A 19,594-nucleotide genomic window follows, 5' to 3' on the forward strand; every position below is an offset into this window, starting at 1 on the left:
GAAAGCTGTATGGTTGCCTATAATTGCTTACATCCACTTTATTTGAACTATGGTGGATAGTTGTCTCATTGACAATCATACCTCATCTCCTTATTTTTATATTTATGACATTCAAATGCTGTGGATTCATTATTATTCGTACGTTACCAATTTTTGTGGATTTTGTGGGTAAAGGTGAACCACGAAATTAAATGTTCAACAAATAACAACTTTTCCATAGGCTTGTATGCAGACTTCGTCAAAACCACGAAATTAGATATCAACGAACATGCAAGTTTTCCTCAATCCACTAAAATTGGTACCCACGAAAATAAATGAATCCACAGTATTCGTTTGATTCATAGGCTTCATAGTTTTACCTCTTTTACAGTGTCCAAAGACAAGAAATCATGGTAAATTTTCTGTTGTGTCTGAGTAAGGAATACCCATAATATCAAATCATTCTTTCTTGTTAAAGATGGCATTCTGTAAAAATAGAGCATATCAGACTGGATAAAGATGGAATTCTGTAAAAATTCTTAAGAGTTCTGCAGAACCCAGTGTCTTGCCTACTTTTGGTGTTGTCTATGTAATCTATTGATTGTAAGAAGCTTCTGTCCAAGTTTGGTAAAAATCCAGGATGTTATGAATCTAATAAATGTTTTAAAAACTTTAACTGCATACTGTATGTAATGTTAACTGGAAGAAAAACTAAGTCCATTTATAAGTAATATATGGAAAAACAGGAAATAAATTTTTACAAAATTTCCTTCTAGATACTAGCTTTTGATCATAAACAAGCTTCTGTTCAAGTTTGGTACAAATCCAGGATAGTTTAAGAAAGTTATTTAAATTTTAAAAACTTTACCACAGAGTGAATGTACTGTTAACTGGCACAAAAACTAAGTCCATTTATAAGTAAAATACGGATAAACAGGATTTTTTTTACAAAATTTATTTCTGGATACTATCTTATGATCATAAACAAGCTTCTGTCCAAGTTTTGTAGAAATCCAGGATAGTTTAAGAAAGTTATTAAAATTTCAAAAACTTTAACCACAGAGTGAATATTTGTGGACACCGATGCCACCGACGACGGAATGTAGGATCGCTATGTCTCGCTTTTGCGACAAAAGTTGCAGGCTCGACAAAAATAGAGCATATCAGACTAGATAATGATGACATCATGTAAAAACAATGCAGATAAAATGTATCCTTTAATCTTTTCCAGGAGGTGAAAGTGGGAATACTCATCACCTCAAATCATTCCTTTTTGTCAAATATATAAATACAAATAAAAACATTAACATTGTAGAATGAACTGAGGAATAAAGCAAATGAAGTACAACTTAAAGATGTCAGGTTTTGTAATATTGTGGAAAAGTCATTGATATCAGATGTATTGTTTCAATCTTGGCAAATAACAAATCGTTAGCACTATTTTTTTTTATTTTGTGGTAGGTGATGGTGTTTAACTTTCTAAATTTAATCCATCATGGAATATTCTGAATCAAAAAACAATTATTCAAGTAATAAAATATAACAGTCTTTATCTTAACACCACTTTCATTTGTATAAAATCTAATCAAAGCTGAAATATTTTTCTGGTATCAAGATGGTCTATTGACCAGAATACAAACAATTCAATTATCTTTTTATTGATGAATAAAACATGTTTCTTGCATTTTCAAACTATATAACAATGCAATGTATACTCTATGAATCAAGTTCATGAGAACATGAAAAAGAAATTACCATGTTGTCTGTGATTTTATGTATTTTTGCATCAAAATATCTCAAGCAAATTTTTAAAATGTCTTTCTGGCTTTTAGTCTTATTAGGGTTGCTATCTCATTGATGTATACAATACAAGAGATCTATGATTTATATCTTTTGGTATCACTATAAACTAAAAGTTGTAAATTAACACACATTACATTACCACCTATAATAGTGTAGATTTGTACAATATTAAAATAAGAATATGTGGTATGATAGCCAATAACTTAGATGTTAGCAAACTATAGGTCACCGTATGGCCTCCAACAATGAGTGTAACCCAAAGCGCAAAGCAAGCCATAAAATGCCCTAACATGCATGTTTATTTCTATTTTTTATTGTTACAAAGCTCCCTAACAGTTCCAAACTATATTTATAAATTTTAGATTTGTTATTGTTTGAGAGTCTCAAAGTAGGTTAGTTAATATTGTTACTTACTGCGGTACCCTCTTATAATGAAAATTTCGTAAGGGTTCCCCGGAACCCAGTGTCTCGCCTTCTTTTGCTGTTAGTCTCCAGCTCAACAAAAATGGGGAAAAAATTATTAAAAATTTTCCTCTAGATATTATCTTTTGATTGTAAGAAGTTCTGTTCAAGTTTGGTAAAAATCCAAGAAGGTTTATGAATCTAATAAATGTTTTAAAAACTTGTAACTGCAGACTGTACGTAATGTTAACTGGAATAAAACTAAGTCCATTTATAAGTAATATACGGATAAACAGGATTTTTTTTTTAACAAAATTTACTTTTGAATACTATCTAATGATCATAAACAAGCTTCTGTCCAAGTGTGGTACAAATCCAGGATAGTTTAAGAAAGTTATTAAAATTTGAAAAACTAACCACAGAGTGAATGTTATGTTAACTGGCAGAAAAACTAACTCCATATATGAGTAAAATACGGATAAACAGGATTTTTTTTTTTTCAAAATTTTCTTCTGGATTCTATCTTATGATTATAAACAAGCTTCTGTCCAAGTTTGGTACAAATTTAGGACAGCTTAAGAAAGTTATTAAAATTTGAAAAACTTTAACCACAGAGTGAATGTAATGTTAACTGGCACAAAAACTAAGTCCATTTATGAGTAAAATAGGGATAAACAGGATTTTTTTTTACAAAATTTACTTCTGGATACTATCTTATGATCATAAACAAGCTTCTGTCCAAGTTTGGTTGAAATGCAGGATAGTTTAAGAAAGTAATTAAAATTTCAAAAACTTTAACCACAGAGTGAATATTTGTGGACGCCGCCGACGGAATGTAGGATCGCTATGTCTCACTTTTGCGACAAAAGTCGCAGGCTCGACAAAAACGTGTATTAACTTACTTACTAACTAAGTTACTATTAACTTTGCCCTGTTTGAGAGATAACTATAATAGGTAAAAGTTAGGGGGGGGGGGGGGGGGGGAAAGGCCCCAAAGTGGGTCTTCAGGTGCAAAACATGTCAAGTTTGATAATTTTTTGTCCTATTCTTGACCTTGAAGACCAAGGGATGCTGATAGCTGCATCTCACTCTGCATGAAGAGTAGACCATAGTGGACACATTGACCACAAAAGTGCTGATTTTGGAGTGAACCTGGATAAGTATGGTAGTCTAAAGAAGGTCATTTACATCCAAAATCAGGAATTATTTGATTTTTCCAGATTTTTACTTCACCTGGACCTGCAACTGGAAGTAGTCATTCGCTAAGTGTATTTCAATAATAAGCACAATCAAAAGTTATAAGCCCTCAGATTTACACTATTTTGGAAAGTTTTAGGACTCTATACTGCCTTCACAAACACAGAAGAAAAGAAACAGTTTTGTCTGATTTTCTATTTTCAAAGTTTGTGTTTGGGCTCAAACTGCACCTTAAACCTGAGAAACATGACAATAAATAGTCTTAAGTTGAGGGAACATGAATAAATTTGGAAATACATATCATACAGTTGACCTCTAAAAGTATGGAGAGTAATAGGAGTCAAAATTTTTTAAATATTTTGGGTAAAGATCAAAATATAACGGCCCTGTACAGTAAGAGTTAAAGAAAACTGTGTTTTCAACATGTTAAAAATTCAAAGAACCAGCAAACAGAAAGTAGGTTTCCCACAGAGCCAAAAGAGCTCTCAAAGTTGCAACTCTTGTCAAGCTGGTCATTCTTTTCAGTAGTTTTTGAGAAAAGTGTAATGAAAATATTTGTTTTCATTCAACAAGTTGAAAAAATCATAGTACATGTATAAGCAAACAGAAAGCAGATGTCTGACAGATCCAAAAAGTCCTCACACATTACAACTGTTTACTGTCAAGTTGATCACCTAACAGGGAGTCAATCTGTTCAGTGATTCCTAAGAAAATTGTGATGAAAATATTTGTTGGATCAACAGATGTGAATGGACGTACAAGATCTTGATAATTGCAATATAGTCTCCTTTTAGAGTTGGTTATAGTTATTCATATTATACATAGGATTCTATATACACAAGCATAAAAAAATAGAAAAAAGCTATAATAAAACATTGAATAAATTCCAAAGCAAAACAAGAAATGATGCATTACCTGTTCTTGTACCTAAATATAATATAAATCCAGCATACAGAGATAATTCAACAGTTAATAGCATTAAAAACTTGCATAAAGAAATTATATAACAAACTGGGTTTTTTTTGGATTAAAAGCTATTTTCAAGTAAAAGATGACATTGCAGCAATATACCCATTAATACAATGATTTTCAGAAGAACATTAAAAAAAACAGTTTTAAATCAATCTTAGTTCATAAAATTTGTACCTAAGAAAATGACACAGCTGTTTTTTTTTTCTTTTGGGGTATAGACAATGTTTAAGTCAAACAGAGATGGTCCCTTATGTGATTGATATAAATCTTTTTCATCAAGACCAAAATGTTAATACCAGACTTTTATACTGAGCATAATGATAAAACTATAATGTAAACCATTTAAATGACATCCTTCATTAACATCTGACCTCATCCTATTGTCCTCCATAGATATTATGAACAACACTTACTTTCCAACACCTTCTTCAGAACTCTCTAATTTTTACACCATCTTTGGTCTCAGTAACATCTGACCTCATCCTATTGTCCTCCATAGATATTATGAACTACACTTACTTTCCTGCACTTTCTTCAGAATTCTCTTCTTATACACCATCTTTAGTCTCAGTAACATCTGACCTCATCCTAATGTCCTCCATAGATATTATGAATAACACTTACTTTCCAACGCTTTCTTCAGAATTCTCAACTTTTTACACCGTCTTTGGTCTCAGTAACATCTGACCTCATCCTATTGTCCTCCATAGATATTATGAACAACACTTACTTTCCAACACCTTTTTCAGAACTCTCTAATTTTTACACCATCTTTGGTCTCATTAACATCTGACCTCATCCTAATGTCCTCCATAGATATTATAAATAACACTTACTTTTCAACGCTTTCTTCAGAATTCTCAACTTTTTACACCGTCTTTGGTCTCAGTAACATCTGATCTCATCCTATTGTCCTCCATAGATATTATGAACAACACTTTATTTCCAACACCTTCTTCAGAATTCTCTACTTTTACACCATCTTTGGTCTCAGTAACATCTGACCTCATCCTATTGTCCTCCATAGATACTATGAATTATACTTACTTTCAAACACCTTCTTCGGAACTCTCTACTTTTACACCATCTTTGGTCTCTGTCACATCTATTAACCTCAGCCTACTGTCCTCTGTAGATACTATGAATCATACTTACTTTCCAACACCTTCTTCAGAACTCTCTACTTTAACACCATCTTTGGTCTCTGTCACAGATCATCCAATTGTCCTCTGTAGATATTATGATCATACTTACTTTCCAACAACTTCTTCGGAAATCCTTACTTTTACACAAATCTTTGGTCTCTGTCACCCCTCATCCTATTGTCCTCTGTAGATACTATGAATCATACTTACTTTCCAACGCCTTCTTCAGAACTCTCTACTTTTACACCATCTTTGGTCTCTGTCACCCCTCATCCTATTGTCCTCTGTAGATACTATGAATCATACTTACTTTCCAACGCCTTCTTCAGAACTCTCTTCTTTTACACCATCTTTGGTCTCTGTCACCCCTCATCCTATTGTCCTCTGTAGATACTATGAATCATACTTACTTTCCAATGTCTTCTTCCGAGTTATCTACTTTTACACCATCTTTGGTCTCTGTAACATCTATTAACCTCAACCTATTGTCCTCTATAGATATTATGAATAATACTTACTTTCCAACGCCTTCGTCAGAGTTATCTACTTTTACGCCATCTTTGGTCTCTGTCACTTCAGCCTTAGTTCTCCGTAAAAAATAAGGAGCAATAATCTTCTTTAAACTAGTTGCCATTTCCTGTCCCAATTTTCTCTCTCCAACTGTAGCATCCCTTTCTCTGGCCTAATCATAGACAACAAAATTGTAAGTACAAATCAGGGCTTCCAAAATTATTTTTAGCCAGCCGGACATTTTATATATTATCCCGATTTTAATCCCTTAAGACTAAATAAACAAAAGGCAATTATCGTATTCAGTTGCTGAGTTGGCCATCCCAATGATTGCCATTAAAAAAAAAAACGATATTAAACTTTCTTTGATTCAAATTCAAAGTTCTGACGTTAACTGTTAAATTGGCAGTGCATCATTCGAAGTGTGCAACATCAGCGTACTTATATCTGCCTTAGACTCTTTATTTGTGCAAAATAACGTTGTCAATAAACTGCTTCGCTGAGCGCAGCTAGATACGCCCACTGAGGTCCAACCCTGAACAGTTGGGGCAAAAATGGACACAATATTCAAGCTTGATTCAGGTCTGAATTTGGATTGTAATTAAATATTTGACATATTATAGGTTTCTGAATAAATGTAGTCTAAGAACTTGAAATTGGTTATATGAATTGAATTTATATTCAATTAAAGATTTCTTGCTGTTGTGCAATACTTAGTAAATCTGTTGCCAGACTATAAACAATTAAAGTTCAATTAATTCTCAATGTCATATTAGAAATTTATGAAAATAAAAAGGGAGCTTACATCAATAGATATAAACAATTCACCAAAGTTTCATGAGAATTGCTGACAGCATTTTTGAGTCCGAAAACTGGAAAATCACCCCTTTTTTTAATGAATAAAACCCCATAACTCAGAAATGTAAAGTGTAAAATTTATAAAATTCTAAGGGGAGCTTACATCAATACATACAAACAATTCACCAAAGTTTCATAAGAATTGCTGAAAGTATTTTTGAGTTTTTGTCCGAAAACTGGAAAATCCCCCCTTTTTTATGAATAAAACCCTGTAACTCGGAAACGTAAAATCTAAAATTTATAAAAATCAAAAGGGAGCTCATGTCAATAGATATAAACAATTCACCACAATTTCTTGCAAGTTGGTGAAAGCATTCCTGACTTATTGTCCGAAAACTGGAAAATCCCCCTTTTTTTAATGAATAAAACCCCATAACTCGGAAACGTAAATATCTAAATTTTATAAAAAAAGAAAGGGAGCTCACGTCAATAGATATAAGCAATTCACCAAAGTTTTATGCAAATTGGTTAAAGCATTTTTGAGTTAATGTCCGACATGTTGACGACGGACAGACGGACGGACGGACAGAGGTATACCATAATACGTCCCGTAAACGGGCGTATAAAAACTTTACATTCGTTAAAATCTTTTACCGGATGTTATCTTGACAATGGTAAAACATGGATCAGAGACGGATACGTAAATTCCGTGTACGTTTGCAAAGCATGAATGAGTGTACGTAGCTCTTTCTACGTTATTTCTTCAAGAAAATATTCGAAATAAAAGTGAGATAAAGGTATCAATGACAATTTAAGCATTTTTTTTAAGAAATTAGGATGCATAATTAAATTTCACACCTGCGCACACGTGTACTAGTTCAAACAGAGACATGTCTCTGGTTCAAACAACGTGGTTATGACGATTTTTCATTTTCACCTTTTTAATTTTTTCATCAAATCATATTTGTAAACGTATTTCTGATAATTTTAATCTTTTTGACTAAATTAATTAGATGCAAACCGCTGAAATGTAAGAAGATAACTTTGAATAGACCGATCAATGTCCGGTTCAAAATAGTTTTCCTGTCACCTGAACAGGTAAATTTCAGCTGTTCGACAACTAATTAGCCTTGATTAAAATGAGAAGGTATTAAAGTAGGGGTTGTTTTGATAGTACTTAATGATCATGTCACTTTTATGACCGGAAATGTGTGGCTGTTAAAGGCAAAAGGTTGGGTCAAAAAGATCGTGAATTATGTTAATATGACCGTCTCTTAAGAAAGCCTTGTAAACTAAAAAGTAGATGACCGTTTCATGCTTTGCCCAGCCGGACTTTTACCGGACATTATACAAATGTCCGGAATATATGACCGTTTTGGAAGCCTTGGTACAAATCTACATCTTAACAAATTATAAACTTGGTCAATGTCATTAAATGTCATTTTTTTTAGAGTAAACTTTACTGTAGAAAAATATTGCTTTAGCATTGTGCTTTTTAGCATCCAGTTTTCATTTGGGTCAGCTCCCTTTGATAAAGTTCTGATAGTGCAAATCAGCTCACTTGATCACTTTAGGAAATACTGCACTAAGTTTTATCTTATAAAAATCAGCAAACTATTGTAAAGTTTTTACTATAGCCTTAAAACTTGTGATTTTATTTTATATCAATGTATGCAAAATTTGTGTTGATGATTGAAAATTAATTTCTGTCCTCATTTGAAGCATCAGTGGACTGAGATTTAAACTATTCAGTATTACTGAAAAGTCAACAAACAGAATATAATTTTAGGGTAGCTACTTAATAAATCCTAATAATCCCATCCCATATTCTAACACTAGATATGTAGCAAATTCTAAAATTTATGATCAATGCAATACAAAATTCTGTAAAACACAACAACTTTATACATATTTATTTATTTCAGTATATATCCTAGCATTACAGCAAGTATCATAGAATAAAATCTGCCAACCAATAATTTCTTAGCTGATCTTTCCCTGTTACAAAGTTGAAGAGGGGATAAAATTCAAACAGATTATGTCCACTTCATTTTAACTTTGGTGGATAGTTGTCTCATTGGCAATCATACCACATCTCCTTATTTTTATATGACTCCATTCAATTTACTCTGGCTGGTTATACCAGTGTGCAATGTTTTTTGTAAATGTTACTCTTGCCCTTATCACATGGTTTCTTACCTGAAGTTCTTAACAATAAGTTGTATTTCTGTTTAAATTGATCAAATGTTAATCTTACCCTGGTAATGGGGTTTTCATACTCCATTTTAAACGTTCTGGCTGTTCCTAACAATGAGCCTTGGTGTACAAAGTCAAACAATGCCCATAGTTCCTGAAAATAAACTTCCTTTTTATCACATTGACGAACATGTTTAGGTTACATTTAATTCATTTTCTATTTGATTTGATTTTATACTGGAAAGATATAACTTTAAAAAAAAATTCTACAAAAATAGATTTCTCCCTTTCTTTTTTAATTATTGACTTAAAGATGTGCCCTTTATATGTGACATCATCAGGCATGTTCGCCTATTTTCGTTACTTCACAATGAGAAATTCAGAGGAAAACATGAACATTTTACATCATAATTGAATTTTGACTAATGAGGAACTGAAATCAAATGAACCACTACTTAAAAGGTAAACTCACCTTCAAATTATTTTGTATCGGTGTCCCTGTTAGTATAATTCTATTCTTGGCAGGAATTGCATGGACACCTTTTGTAGTTTTTGTTGGATTCTTTATTTTGTGTCCTTCATCAAGGGCCACATAGTCCTGAAAAAAAAACCCTCAGATGTTCAAATTTCTACTGCCAATCAGAAATATTTTTTTAACATCAAAACTGGACTGGCTGCTTAAAACAACCACTGGTTGATGATGACACATGTTTCTACTTACCTGTATTAAAATTATAAATATGAACAGGCTACATTATATAAAATCAGCTAAAAATCCTGAAATTTCTTCATTTGTTTGATAATAAATAACACATCTAATTGATTGTTCCTTGCTTAAAGTCCACTTGCAAATATTTCATGCATTATCAGGACAATAAATAAAAGGAAACAGTAACCTAATTTCACCAACAGCAAAAAAAAAAATTTTTTGTTTATTCTACATTGGCTAGAGGTATAGGGGAAGGGTTGAGATCTCACAAAACATGTTTAACCCAGCTGCATGTTTGCGCCTGTCCCAAGTCAGGAACCTATGGCCTTTGTTAGTCTTGTAAGTTTTTTAATGTTGGTTCATCTATTTGTTTCGGAGTTTAGTGTGACGTCCATTTTCTCTGAACTAGTACACATTTTTATTTAGGGGCGATTGAAGCCTGCCTACCGGGTGCGGGTATTCTCTCTGTGTTGAAGACCCATTGGTGGCCTTCGGATGTTTTCTGCTCTTTGGTTGGGTTGTTGTCTCTTTGACACATTCCCCGTTTCCATTCTCAATTTTATTATAGAGGTTAACATACAGGTTAGTCGGTAATAAGTTTGTTTTCTGTTGTTATAAGTGATTTTTAACTATGACATTTTGATACTACCATGAGGTTTCATTACATTAGTTTTTTATCCTATTCTTCAACTACAATCAACTCATATTTCACAGATGTAGCTGACTAATTTGTTTTTCTTATGCTTTATATTTTTCAAATTAGTAATAAAAAAAATATCTAAATATCCTGATAACTGACAATCCAAAATTCTAGTTATAAGTTGTAAACAATGGTGGTCATAAGTGTACCTAAACAAGAGTTCAAAGCTATCTGAATTTTGATTAAATCACCTTCAGATGACAAGACAAAATGTCTTAGAATATCAACAAAAGATCAATATTTACCCATACAAACTCTCTTCCATCTTGTTTTCCAATAACTTCTGAGCTAGTGACTACCAGTCCATAAGATGTCAGGAGAACTCCTCCCCGTCTTTGTACTTTACCAAGAGCTCTTTCCTTTTCCTTCTTACTACTACCATGGTAAGCTTCTACTCTTATACCTGGTGCCCTAAAACAGTTATTACAAGAATAAAAGGAGATATAAATGTCATAGCCAGAAACCCAACAACAGAAAAATCAATAGACATCTAGAAGTCAACATAATATCTTCAACAATATGTCCACCTCTTAAGTCGTCCAAAGTGTAGAAAATGAATATACATATTGATGGAACAAAAGGCTTCAATAACTTTCTATCAACTATCTGCCATTTATTCATAATATTAGGGCTTTTCATAGATTACAAAAGTCATCATATATTGGCAGTTAAAAGGGCTTTGAAGTACGAATACCAATATGAATACTTTATCAAACCAATTGTCTCCCATAAAGGGTATGTTACATATAATGATTACAAATAGACATAAGTAAAGAAACAACAATGATGTGGCTTATGATAATAGGGATTTAAATATTGCAGTTGTTTTCTTATTGTAAAACATTTATAACAAATCAAAGCCACAGTGCTGAATATTCCTTCATGTTCACAAGAAAGAAGCCAAATAAATCTGTTTTCTGTATTTAGATTTTGAAATCATTACACATTTTTAAAGCAGAATTTATCATAACTTGTCATTGTTGTTCGAATACAGGACATTGCATCAGAAAAGGATTTCATCTTCAATTGAATTTCAAGAACAAAATTTACAATTTTTTTTTATCTTTGTCAATCTTTCTATATAACAACCATGTCAATAGCTAATTTATGAGCACTAATTCTCATTTGTGTGAGGTGCTTTATAGTTTAAAATTTCTGTAAATACTACACAAAAAGGTTCACAGAATGTTTTTTCCAAGTTTAAGGGGGAAAATCACTAAATCAATCATTCAGGCAAAATTTTGACATGTTATTTATGTACCTGGTTTAACCATGCATGTATGAGGCACATTTTTTTTTCTAAATGTTGAAGGAAAAACATATATGTAGCAAGGATGATGTGTAAAGGGTGAGACATTCTTAAATAAATTGCCCCTAACAAAGCAATAAATTCTACTTGATTCCATATTCATAAAAGAACACAGCTTGCTATGCAGTATAGGTTTTGCTCATTACAATAGACCATATGGTGACCTATAGTTGCTGACCTTCTACATCATTTGGTTGCTGGTGGAGAGTTGTCTCAATGGCAACCATAACACATTTTCTTATTTTTATAGTTCCCATGTTCTGCATAACATATATATAAGTGAGTAAAATTTTATTTGTTTAAAAATATTGAAAATAGTTTTGTTTTTCCATACAATTTGATTATAAGTGTAAATAGTGAACTGTTCTTTAAGGGTATGCATACAATAAATAAAATATTACCATTTTTGGAATTCTTTTTCCCAGTTAACAATAAGAGAGACTGGCATAACAATGAGTACCGACTTGACTTTGTCCATATCAAACAATCCTGACAGGAATGATATTACCTGTATAGTCTTACCAAGTCTGAAAAATAAACCAACAATCCTCACAGGAATAATATTACCTTATAGTCTTACCAAGTCTGAAAAATAAACCAACAATCCTGACAGGAATGATATTATTACCTGTATTGTCTTACCAAGTCTGAAAAATAAACCAACAATCCTGACAGGAATGATATTACCTGTATAGTCTTACCAAGTCTGAAAAATAAACCAACAATCCTGACAGGAATGATATTATTACCTGTATAGTCTTACCAAGTCTGAAAAATAAACCAACAAACCTGACAGGAATGATATTACCTGTATTGTCTTACCAAGTCTGAAAAATAAACCAACAATCCTGACAGGAATGATATTACCTGTATAGTCTTACCAAGTCTGAAAAATAAATCAACAATCCTGACAGGAATGATATTACCTGTAAAGGCTTACCAAGTCTGAAAAATTAAACCAACAATCCTGACAGGAATGATATTACCTTATAGTCTTACCAAGTCTGAAAAATAAACTCACAATCCTGACAGGAATGATAATACCTGTAAAGGCTTACCAAGTCTAAAAAATAAACCAACAATCATTCTTTACACTGTGAAAGTATGTCTATCAGTGGAATATCAATTAGTGGATAGTGTGTCGTAACGGTTAACCCTATGTATATATTCGGTTGTTGGTTAGTTCCAAATGAAATAATTTTCATTGAACCAATGATTTTTATAACATTGGAATAGGCAAATAAAATATCTTTCACAATATTAAATACTGCATGAAGACTCTGTGTTGCAAACATTGCTGAAAATACTCCTCACATTTGTACAATTTTCAAATCTATCTGGTAATCATGGTAATACTGTCATAAGGCATTTTTCTAAATCCAGACAAAAACTTATTTTTCTGCAAAACACATCAAATATTAAGCCTTAATATGTTAATTTGTAGTTTAACCACATCTCTTTTACTGTTATCTATTTGAAAAAAATCTGCATTGCTTCCCATTACATTAGTTTATCAAAACAGTGAAAAATTGTTGCTTTACATAGTCATGATTATAAGTAGCTATTCAACAAATAATCTCAGCTAAAATCAAAGAATAGAGTCAACATTTAAATAAGTTCATTCTAAGCAATACATGAAATTCTTAAAACATAACAAATAAAATTAATGAAGGTGAGCCCTATCTTTTATGAATAGTTGATGAGATTAATAAATTGGTTGATTTTAAATGTCCAGTGGTAAATATAACATGCATCTTTAGATCTACATGCTGAGTCAGTTTTTTTAAAGTGATAGATTACAAGGAAATGGTATACAGGAAGATATTTTTGAACAATTTAACCAAGCTCTGAGCTGACCAACTTTGTTTTCCTCTAAATACTGTTAGCTTGATTGATGAGAAGTTAAATACCAATTTGAAGTCTTTGGTTTGACCCACTAATTCCTACACTTGAGATTAACACACAACTACAGGGGCAGTAAAGATTGATGACCATATCACTGTCAATCTCCTGACCAAAGAAGAAATCATTCATTCCATTTTTTGGAAGAATGGATAAATGAACTGACAGACAAAGTGAATAACCCAGTGGTGCTATAAATAATAAAAAAAATATCTCCTCAGAAAAGGAACAAGATATTGTTTTACCAGTAACTCTAATTGCCTGCTCCAGAGTAATAATCTCATTCTATTAGAAACTATTTTCTATATGAATAATCTCAAAACAAATTTACCCCATATCATCACCAAGAATTCCTCCCTTTCGCTTCTTGTGTAAACCCCACATCCATAAAACAGCCTCTTTCTGATGATCATATAACTTTTCAAACAACTCTTTGTACATGAAATAACCATTCCCAACATGCACCATTCCATTATTCTCCTCGTCATTGCCTTCTTCTTCATTTCCATGTTCTTTCAGGTATTGCTGAAAGAAAAAAAAATGTGTTTCAACTTATCAAATTTTTGGTCAGTGTAAAAAAACTATTAACTGACTTATTGCAATATTTAACAATCATGTATTTACCAATATAATTACTTTTCTCTACTTTTTTCAATCACCAAACAGTTCCAATTTTACGAAAAAAAATATGATGTAAAAAGTGTTGTCTTCACAGCTTTTTCTTGCAGAAAAAGATCTTTGTTTATCATGTTTATTGCAAGGAAATTTAAAATCCCTTGTGTAATCATCATGATTTCTAAAATGGGTTAAGAAAATTTTAACAAGTTCAATGCTTATTACTCATATGTGTATTTATATAGGCATTCAGAGCTCACAAAACCTACCACATTTAGTATATGCCTGTCCATAGTCAGGAACCTGTAATTTGGTAGGTGCTGTTGGTTACTGTGTATCACATTTGTTTTTTCGTTTGTTGTCTTGTAAATGGCAGGGCATTTAAAAGCTTACTATACAGTATGGGTTTTACTATTTGTTGAAGGTTGTACTGTGACCTATAGTTGCATTCATCTATGTCATTTGGTCTCTGGTGGATAGTTGTTTCATTGGCAATCATACTGCATTGTCTAATTTTTATATTGTAGTTCTGAGAAAAATTATATTAGAAGTTATAATTCGAACAAATCATGTTTTCAGTTGTTTATTTTCTTAAAATCCTGTCATAGCCTGTCTGAAAACTTCAGCATTATCAATCTTATAATATGGTGAATTTTTAGGCATGACATATTTACTTAACTCTTACGAAAATTTCTTAATTCAATCTTACTTCCATTTTAGCAACTTTCTTTGCTAATTTTTCACTGTGGCAGATGGTTAATGCTTGTCTATTTAAATCCAGAGCAGCTTTGACTTTTCCGTCACCAATGAGCTGTTTGGCCTCCAGAACAAGCTTGTTAAATTTGTCCTGTTCATTCTGATTATTCTGTGATTTTCCTGGTGTCTTTGTGACACTTGGTTTGATGTCTCCATTTGAACTTTGTTCTACAATCAGACATTATTATCTTGAGAATGGATTAATAATTCCCACTATATCTTGTAAACCTTCTATCTTATGTAAATCAACAATATATCATAATTTTCCCCAAAATTCTAAATGCGACAAGAATGCACATGTTGTCATGATAAGCATACATGTACATCCACTCGTAATTCTAAGTATTGGAAACAGGAAGTAGGTGTCTGATAAAAGCACCTACACATTACAACTCATTACTATCAAGCTACTGACCCTAATATGAAGTCAGTCATTTTCTTTGGTAATTTTTAAAAAAATTGTGAGAAAAATATTTGTTTTCATTCAAGTCATGTTAAATCAAAATATCTACAAACAATAAGTAGGTGTCCCACAGATCCAAAATACTCTCACATATTACTACACGTCATTGGCAAGCTGATAAGTCATTCTGTTCAGTAATACTGGAGAAATGTGTAACCTAAATTTTTAAGTTCATTCAACATATTGAAATATATAAAGTATTGACAAATAAAAAGTTTGTGTCTGACAGATCCCAAAAGTGTTCACACTTTATAACTCAACATTGTCAAGATGGTGACCAAATATGAAAGTATTTGTATAGCATTTCCTATGAAAAGTGTGACAGAAATAGGTGTAGGATAAAAAGAGGGATGAACAAGGTGATTGCATTATAGCCCCACTTTTAGAGTAGGAATATAAAAAGTGGGGGCTATAATAAATCCTTTTATGACAATGTGCATGCATGTTCATAAAAGATATATAAAAATAAGAAGATGTGTGGTATGATTGCCAATGAGACAACTCTCCACAAGAGACCAAATGACACAAAAATTAACAACTATAGGTCACTGTACTGCCTTCGACAATGAGTAAAACCCATACCACATAGTCAGCTATAAAAGGCCCCGAAATGACAAATGTAAAACAATTCAAACGTGAAAACTAACGGCCTGATTTATGTACAAAATAATGAATGAAAAACAAACATGACACAAAAAACAAACGACAACCACTGAATTACAGGCTCCTGACTTAGGACAGGCACATACAGAATGTGGCGGGGTTAAACTAGTTTGAAGGCGTGCTAACCCTCCCTCTAACCTGGGACAGTGGTGTAACAGTACAACATAAGAACAAACTATAAAAATCAGTTGAAAAGGGCTTAACTTATCAGATCGATACAAAGTAGAAATAGCAGTCAATAAGTTTGATCCATAACAGTATTTCAAACAAGATCATGTGATGTATATCAAAAAGATCATGTGATGTATCTCAAACAAGATCATGTGATGTATTTCAAACAAGATCATGGGATGTATCTCAAACAAGATCATGTGATGTATCTCTAACAAGATCATGTGATGTATCTCTAACAAGATCATGTGATCTTTTATTCATTTTATTTATCACTTAATGGCTTACCTGTGTTATTTACTTCTGCTTCATTTTCATAGTTTTCTTTGATATATGCCTGGAAATTAAAGTATGTTAATGATTTTAAAATGTATATGTATACTGGTGTTTTTAGAAAGTATTATTAAATTTATTGTTTTACATCCAATAGCCCATTTACTCTACATATCAATATACATTATTGTTTAGGGGCCAGCTGAAGCCAGTCTATGGGTGCAGGATTTTCTCCATGCGTTGAAGACCTACTGGTGGCCTTGGGCTTTTTACTGTTCTTTGGTCGGGTTGTTGTCTCTTTGATACATTCAGCATTTCCATTCTTTATTCTATTTAAAACTGCTTTCCATTTACATTTATTGAGAAACACTTGTAATTTTTAGACCCTTCACCAAAAGAAAAATTTTATATATGTATTACATACATGTGACAATAAGAATTCACACTTCTACAATACATGTATATAAAATAAAAAAATAATCAAAATGTGTATTTTCCTTGTTCTAGATAGATCCTATGTACATGTAGTAATCTAAAAAACTAGGAAATAAAAAGTATATATAATTATTTATTAAATGATATGAATAAATCAGCCATAATACGAATATGATAGGTGTTTTATTGTGATCATATGCAAATACTTGCTCAAATCCTTATCAGTGTATCAAACTGTAAATATTTCAAAACCAGATATCCAATGATACTCACCTCTGGAGCCACAAATTATATCATTTCTTTATTTCATTTAGGCAGTATGCCTGTAAGTGTAACTTAACAGTATCCATTTTCCATAAAAAGTTTCAGATGTTTTATTGGTTTTCTTAGAGAATAAACATTTCATATTTTTATTATTTATCATTATACACAGCTAAATATTCTAAAGATACACAAAACGGTCACACTATATATCAAGATGAAGTCTCGAGTGAAAAAAAAAATTACAGAAAAAAGAATGTGAAAAAAGTAGACTATTAAAAATAAGAAATCAAAATATGACAGAGACATCCATCTCTATAAAATGCATAACAAGCATGGACTATTGTCAAATTGTTCAAAATATGCGGAGAAATAAAACAAAACATCACTTTTTCGATTTTTACAGGTTTGTAGTTAAGCATGGGTTCAATTTAGGTATTCCTAATTAGACAATTTTGGATCTTATGAAGGTCAGTTCAAACCAATTTTTCTATGATGCAGTATGGATTCAAAACTAAATTTGTGAAACAAAATAGAAAATGAGGATACATCTACCAAAATACACAGGATGTAAACTTTTGTCTGTTTCTTAAATAAATGAAGGAGAAAAACTGTCAAAATGGGTGCAATTGGGTACCTCACATTAAAGTTTCATGGTGTTGGGCTTTTAGTATTTTATTTATCTGCAACACACAGATACACAAATAGACTAATTTACAAAATAATACAGTGATATCACTTCCAACCACTTTTAAATCAGTACCTCAATCTTTGATATTTTCTTTGTCAACTTTTCACTGCTATAGATTTTTACTGCCTCTCGATATAATTCTAGAGCACCTTTTAAGTTGCCTTCGTCAGTGTATAGTTTTGCTGTTTGAACAAGTTGATTGAAATTCTCTTGATCCTCCTGGGAAACAGATTTTTTCTTTGGTGTCTCTGAAGGAACATTGGATTTTTCTTTATTTGATGGCTTGTGTTCTGAAACAAAATAAACAACTTGTAATTCAGTGTATTTAGTAATTTTAAAAAATAATAAATTTACATTAAAAAAATTTATTGCCCCGACATGCATGCCCCCTGTGCCCCCCGTAAATCTGAAAATGAATATAAATCTAAATTTGCTATTATTAACATGTCTAAGACTAAATGTGTTTTTATAAAGCAGAAAAATGTTTATTTTTGACTGCTGTGTCATTGTCCAGTTTTGGGGTATTGTTTTTGTTAATCAGGATATTGCAAAAAGCAGTCCTTTCATGAATAAATTGCACATATAAAACTTCTGGTGAAAAATGGAAAAAAAATATAGACTTACTGTCACACTAAAAATTTGGACCAACATCATAAAAACCTATATATTGATTTCATATTCCATGAAGTATATTATATTAAAGTGTAAATGTGTACAATACCTTCAGTAACCTTTTGTTCACTTAAAAATGTCTCTCCTTCTGTTTCCTTTAAATAAATCTGTAATAGAGAACATATGTGTCAATGTACTTCAGACAGAAAATAAGAGAAACACTTTTGACAAACATAAATCTGAAAGTCATCTGGATATGAAAGTTAAAAACACAGATGAAGTTTAAGAGTATAATATATTTAAGGTACATGTAAGTGATAAAGAATATATGCATATAAAGTATTTATCCATTCTTTCCATCTTTCCAGCTTTATCCAGGTGGTGTTTTTCAAGTTTCCATTTTACAAAAAGAAATCTGAAGTAAATAAATATTCCCCATTTCCATTCTCAATTCTATGTCTCACCTTTATGTGATTTTGATAATATAATGCAATAATTGAAATTAAAGTACAAACACTTGAACATGTAAACTTTGCAAAACATTCCAAGTCAATGCACCATGACTGAATGGGCAAGGCAAAAAAAACTCTGTGAAAATGAGAAATGCCAAATTGAATGTTTATATAACTACATACCAAATAACATTGACTTATCATAAGAGGTTCCATTTAAACAGACCTTAACACAAACTAACAATAAACTATGCAAAAATTTCAAAGTCAATGAACCATGATGAGGCAGCTGGACCAAAATATCTTAATGGAAATACAGTAAGATGTGCCAATGCAAATACAAAGGCATATCAAATATCATTGACCTTATCACAAACTAATACATTGTTGACTCCACAGCCTCCAACGACACCTCTGGAAACAGCATGCCTAAGTCTCGCTCTTTCAATTTTGTTGAGGTGGGATAAAAATCACTTACTGACATTTTCACTTACTGCTGGCCATGACAGATGGTTATTTTATAAAAGTGATGTCCATTCTGATGTCCCTATGCAAAATCCATAAAGGTGGTTTTAATTCT

At 31.8% G+C, this 19,594-nt stretch overlaps 1 protein-coding gene across 1 annotated transcript in view; it reads right to left on the reverse strand.

Moving 5' to 3' along the window:
* Positions 1-19,594, reverse strand: part of LOC127711901 (DNA excision repair protein ERCC-6-like) — a 67,747-nt gene that overhangs the window by 41,805 nt on the left and 6,348 nt on the right. The window contains exons 8-18 of the mRNA XM_052218056.1: positions 18,672-18,729; positions 18,023-18,240; positions 16,579-16,627; positions 14,947-15,161; positions 13,954-14,147; positions 12,122-12,247; positions 10,657-10,822; positions 9,475-9,600; positions 9,064-9,156; positions 6,017-6,180; positions 360-465 (exon numbers count right to left, since the gene is read on the reverse strand). Of these exons, the coding sequence (XP_052074016.1) occupies positions 360-465; positions 6,017-6,180; positions 9,064-9,156; positions 9,475-9,600; positions 10,657-10,822; positions 12,122-12,247; positions 13,954-14,147; positions 14,947-15,161; positions 16,579-16,627; positions 18,023-18,240; positions 18,672-18,729 (1,515 nt within the window). The remainder of the gene's footprint in view (positions 1-359; positions 466-6,016; positions 6,181-9,063; positions 9,157-9,474; positions 9,601-10,656; positions 10,823-12,121; positions 12,248-13,953; positions 14,148-14,946; positions 15,162-16,578; positions 16,628-18,022; positions 18,241-18,671; positions 18,730-19,594) is intronic.

Source organism: Mytilus californianus, unplaced genomic scaffold (genome assembly GCF_021869535.1).
Source record: "Mytilus californianus isolate M0D057914Y unplaced genomic scaffold, xbMytCali1.0.p SCAF_8, whole genome shotgun sequence".
NCBI lineage: Eukaryota > Metazoa > Mollusca > Bivalvia > Mytilida > Mytilidae > Mytilus > Mytilus californianus.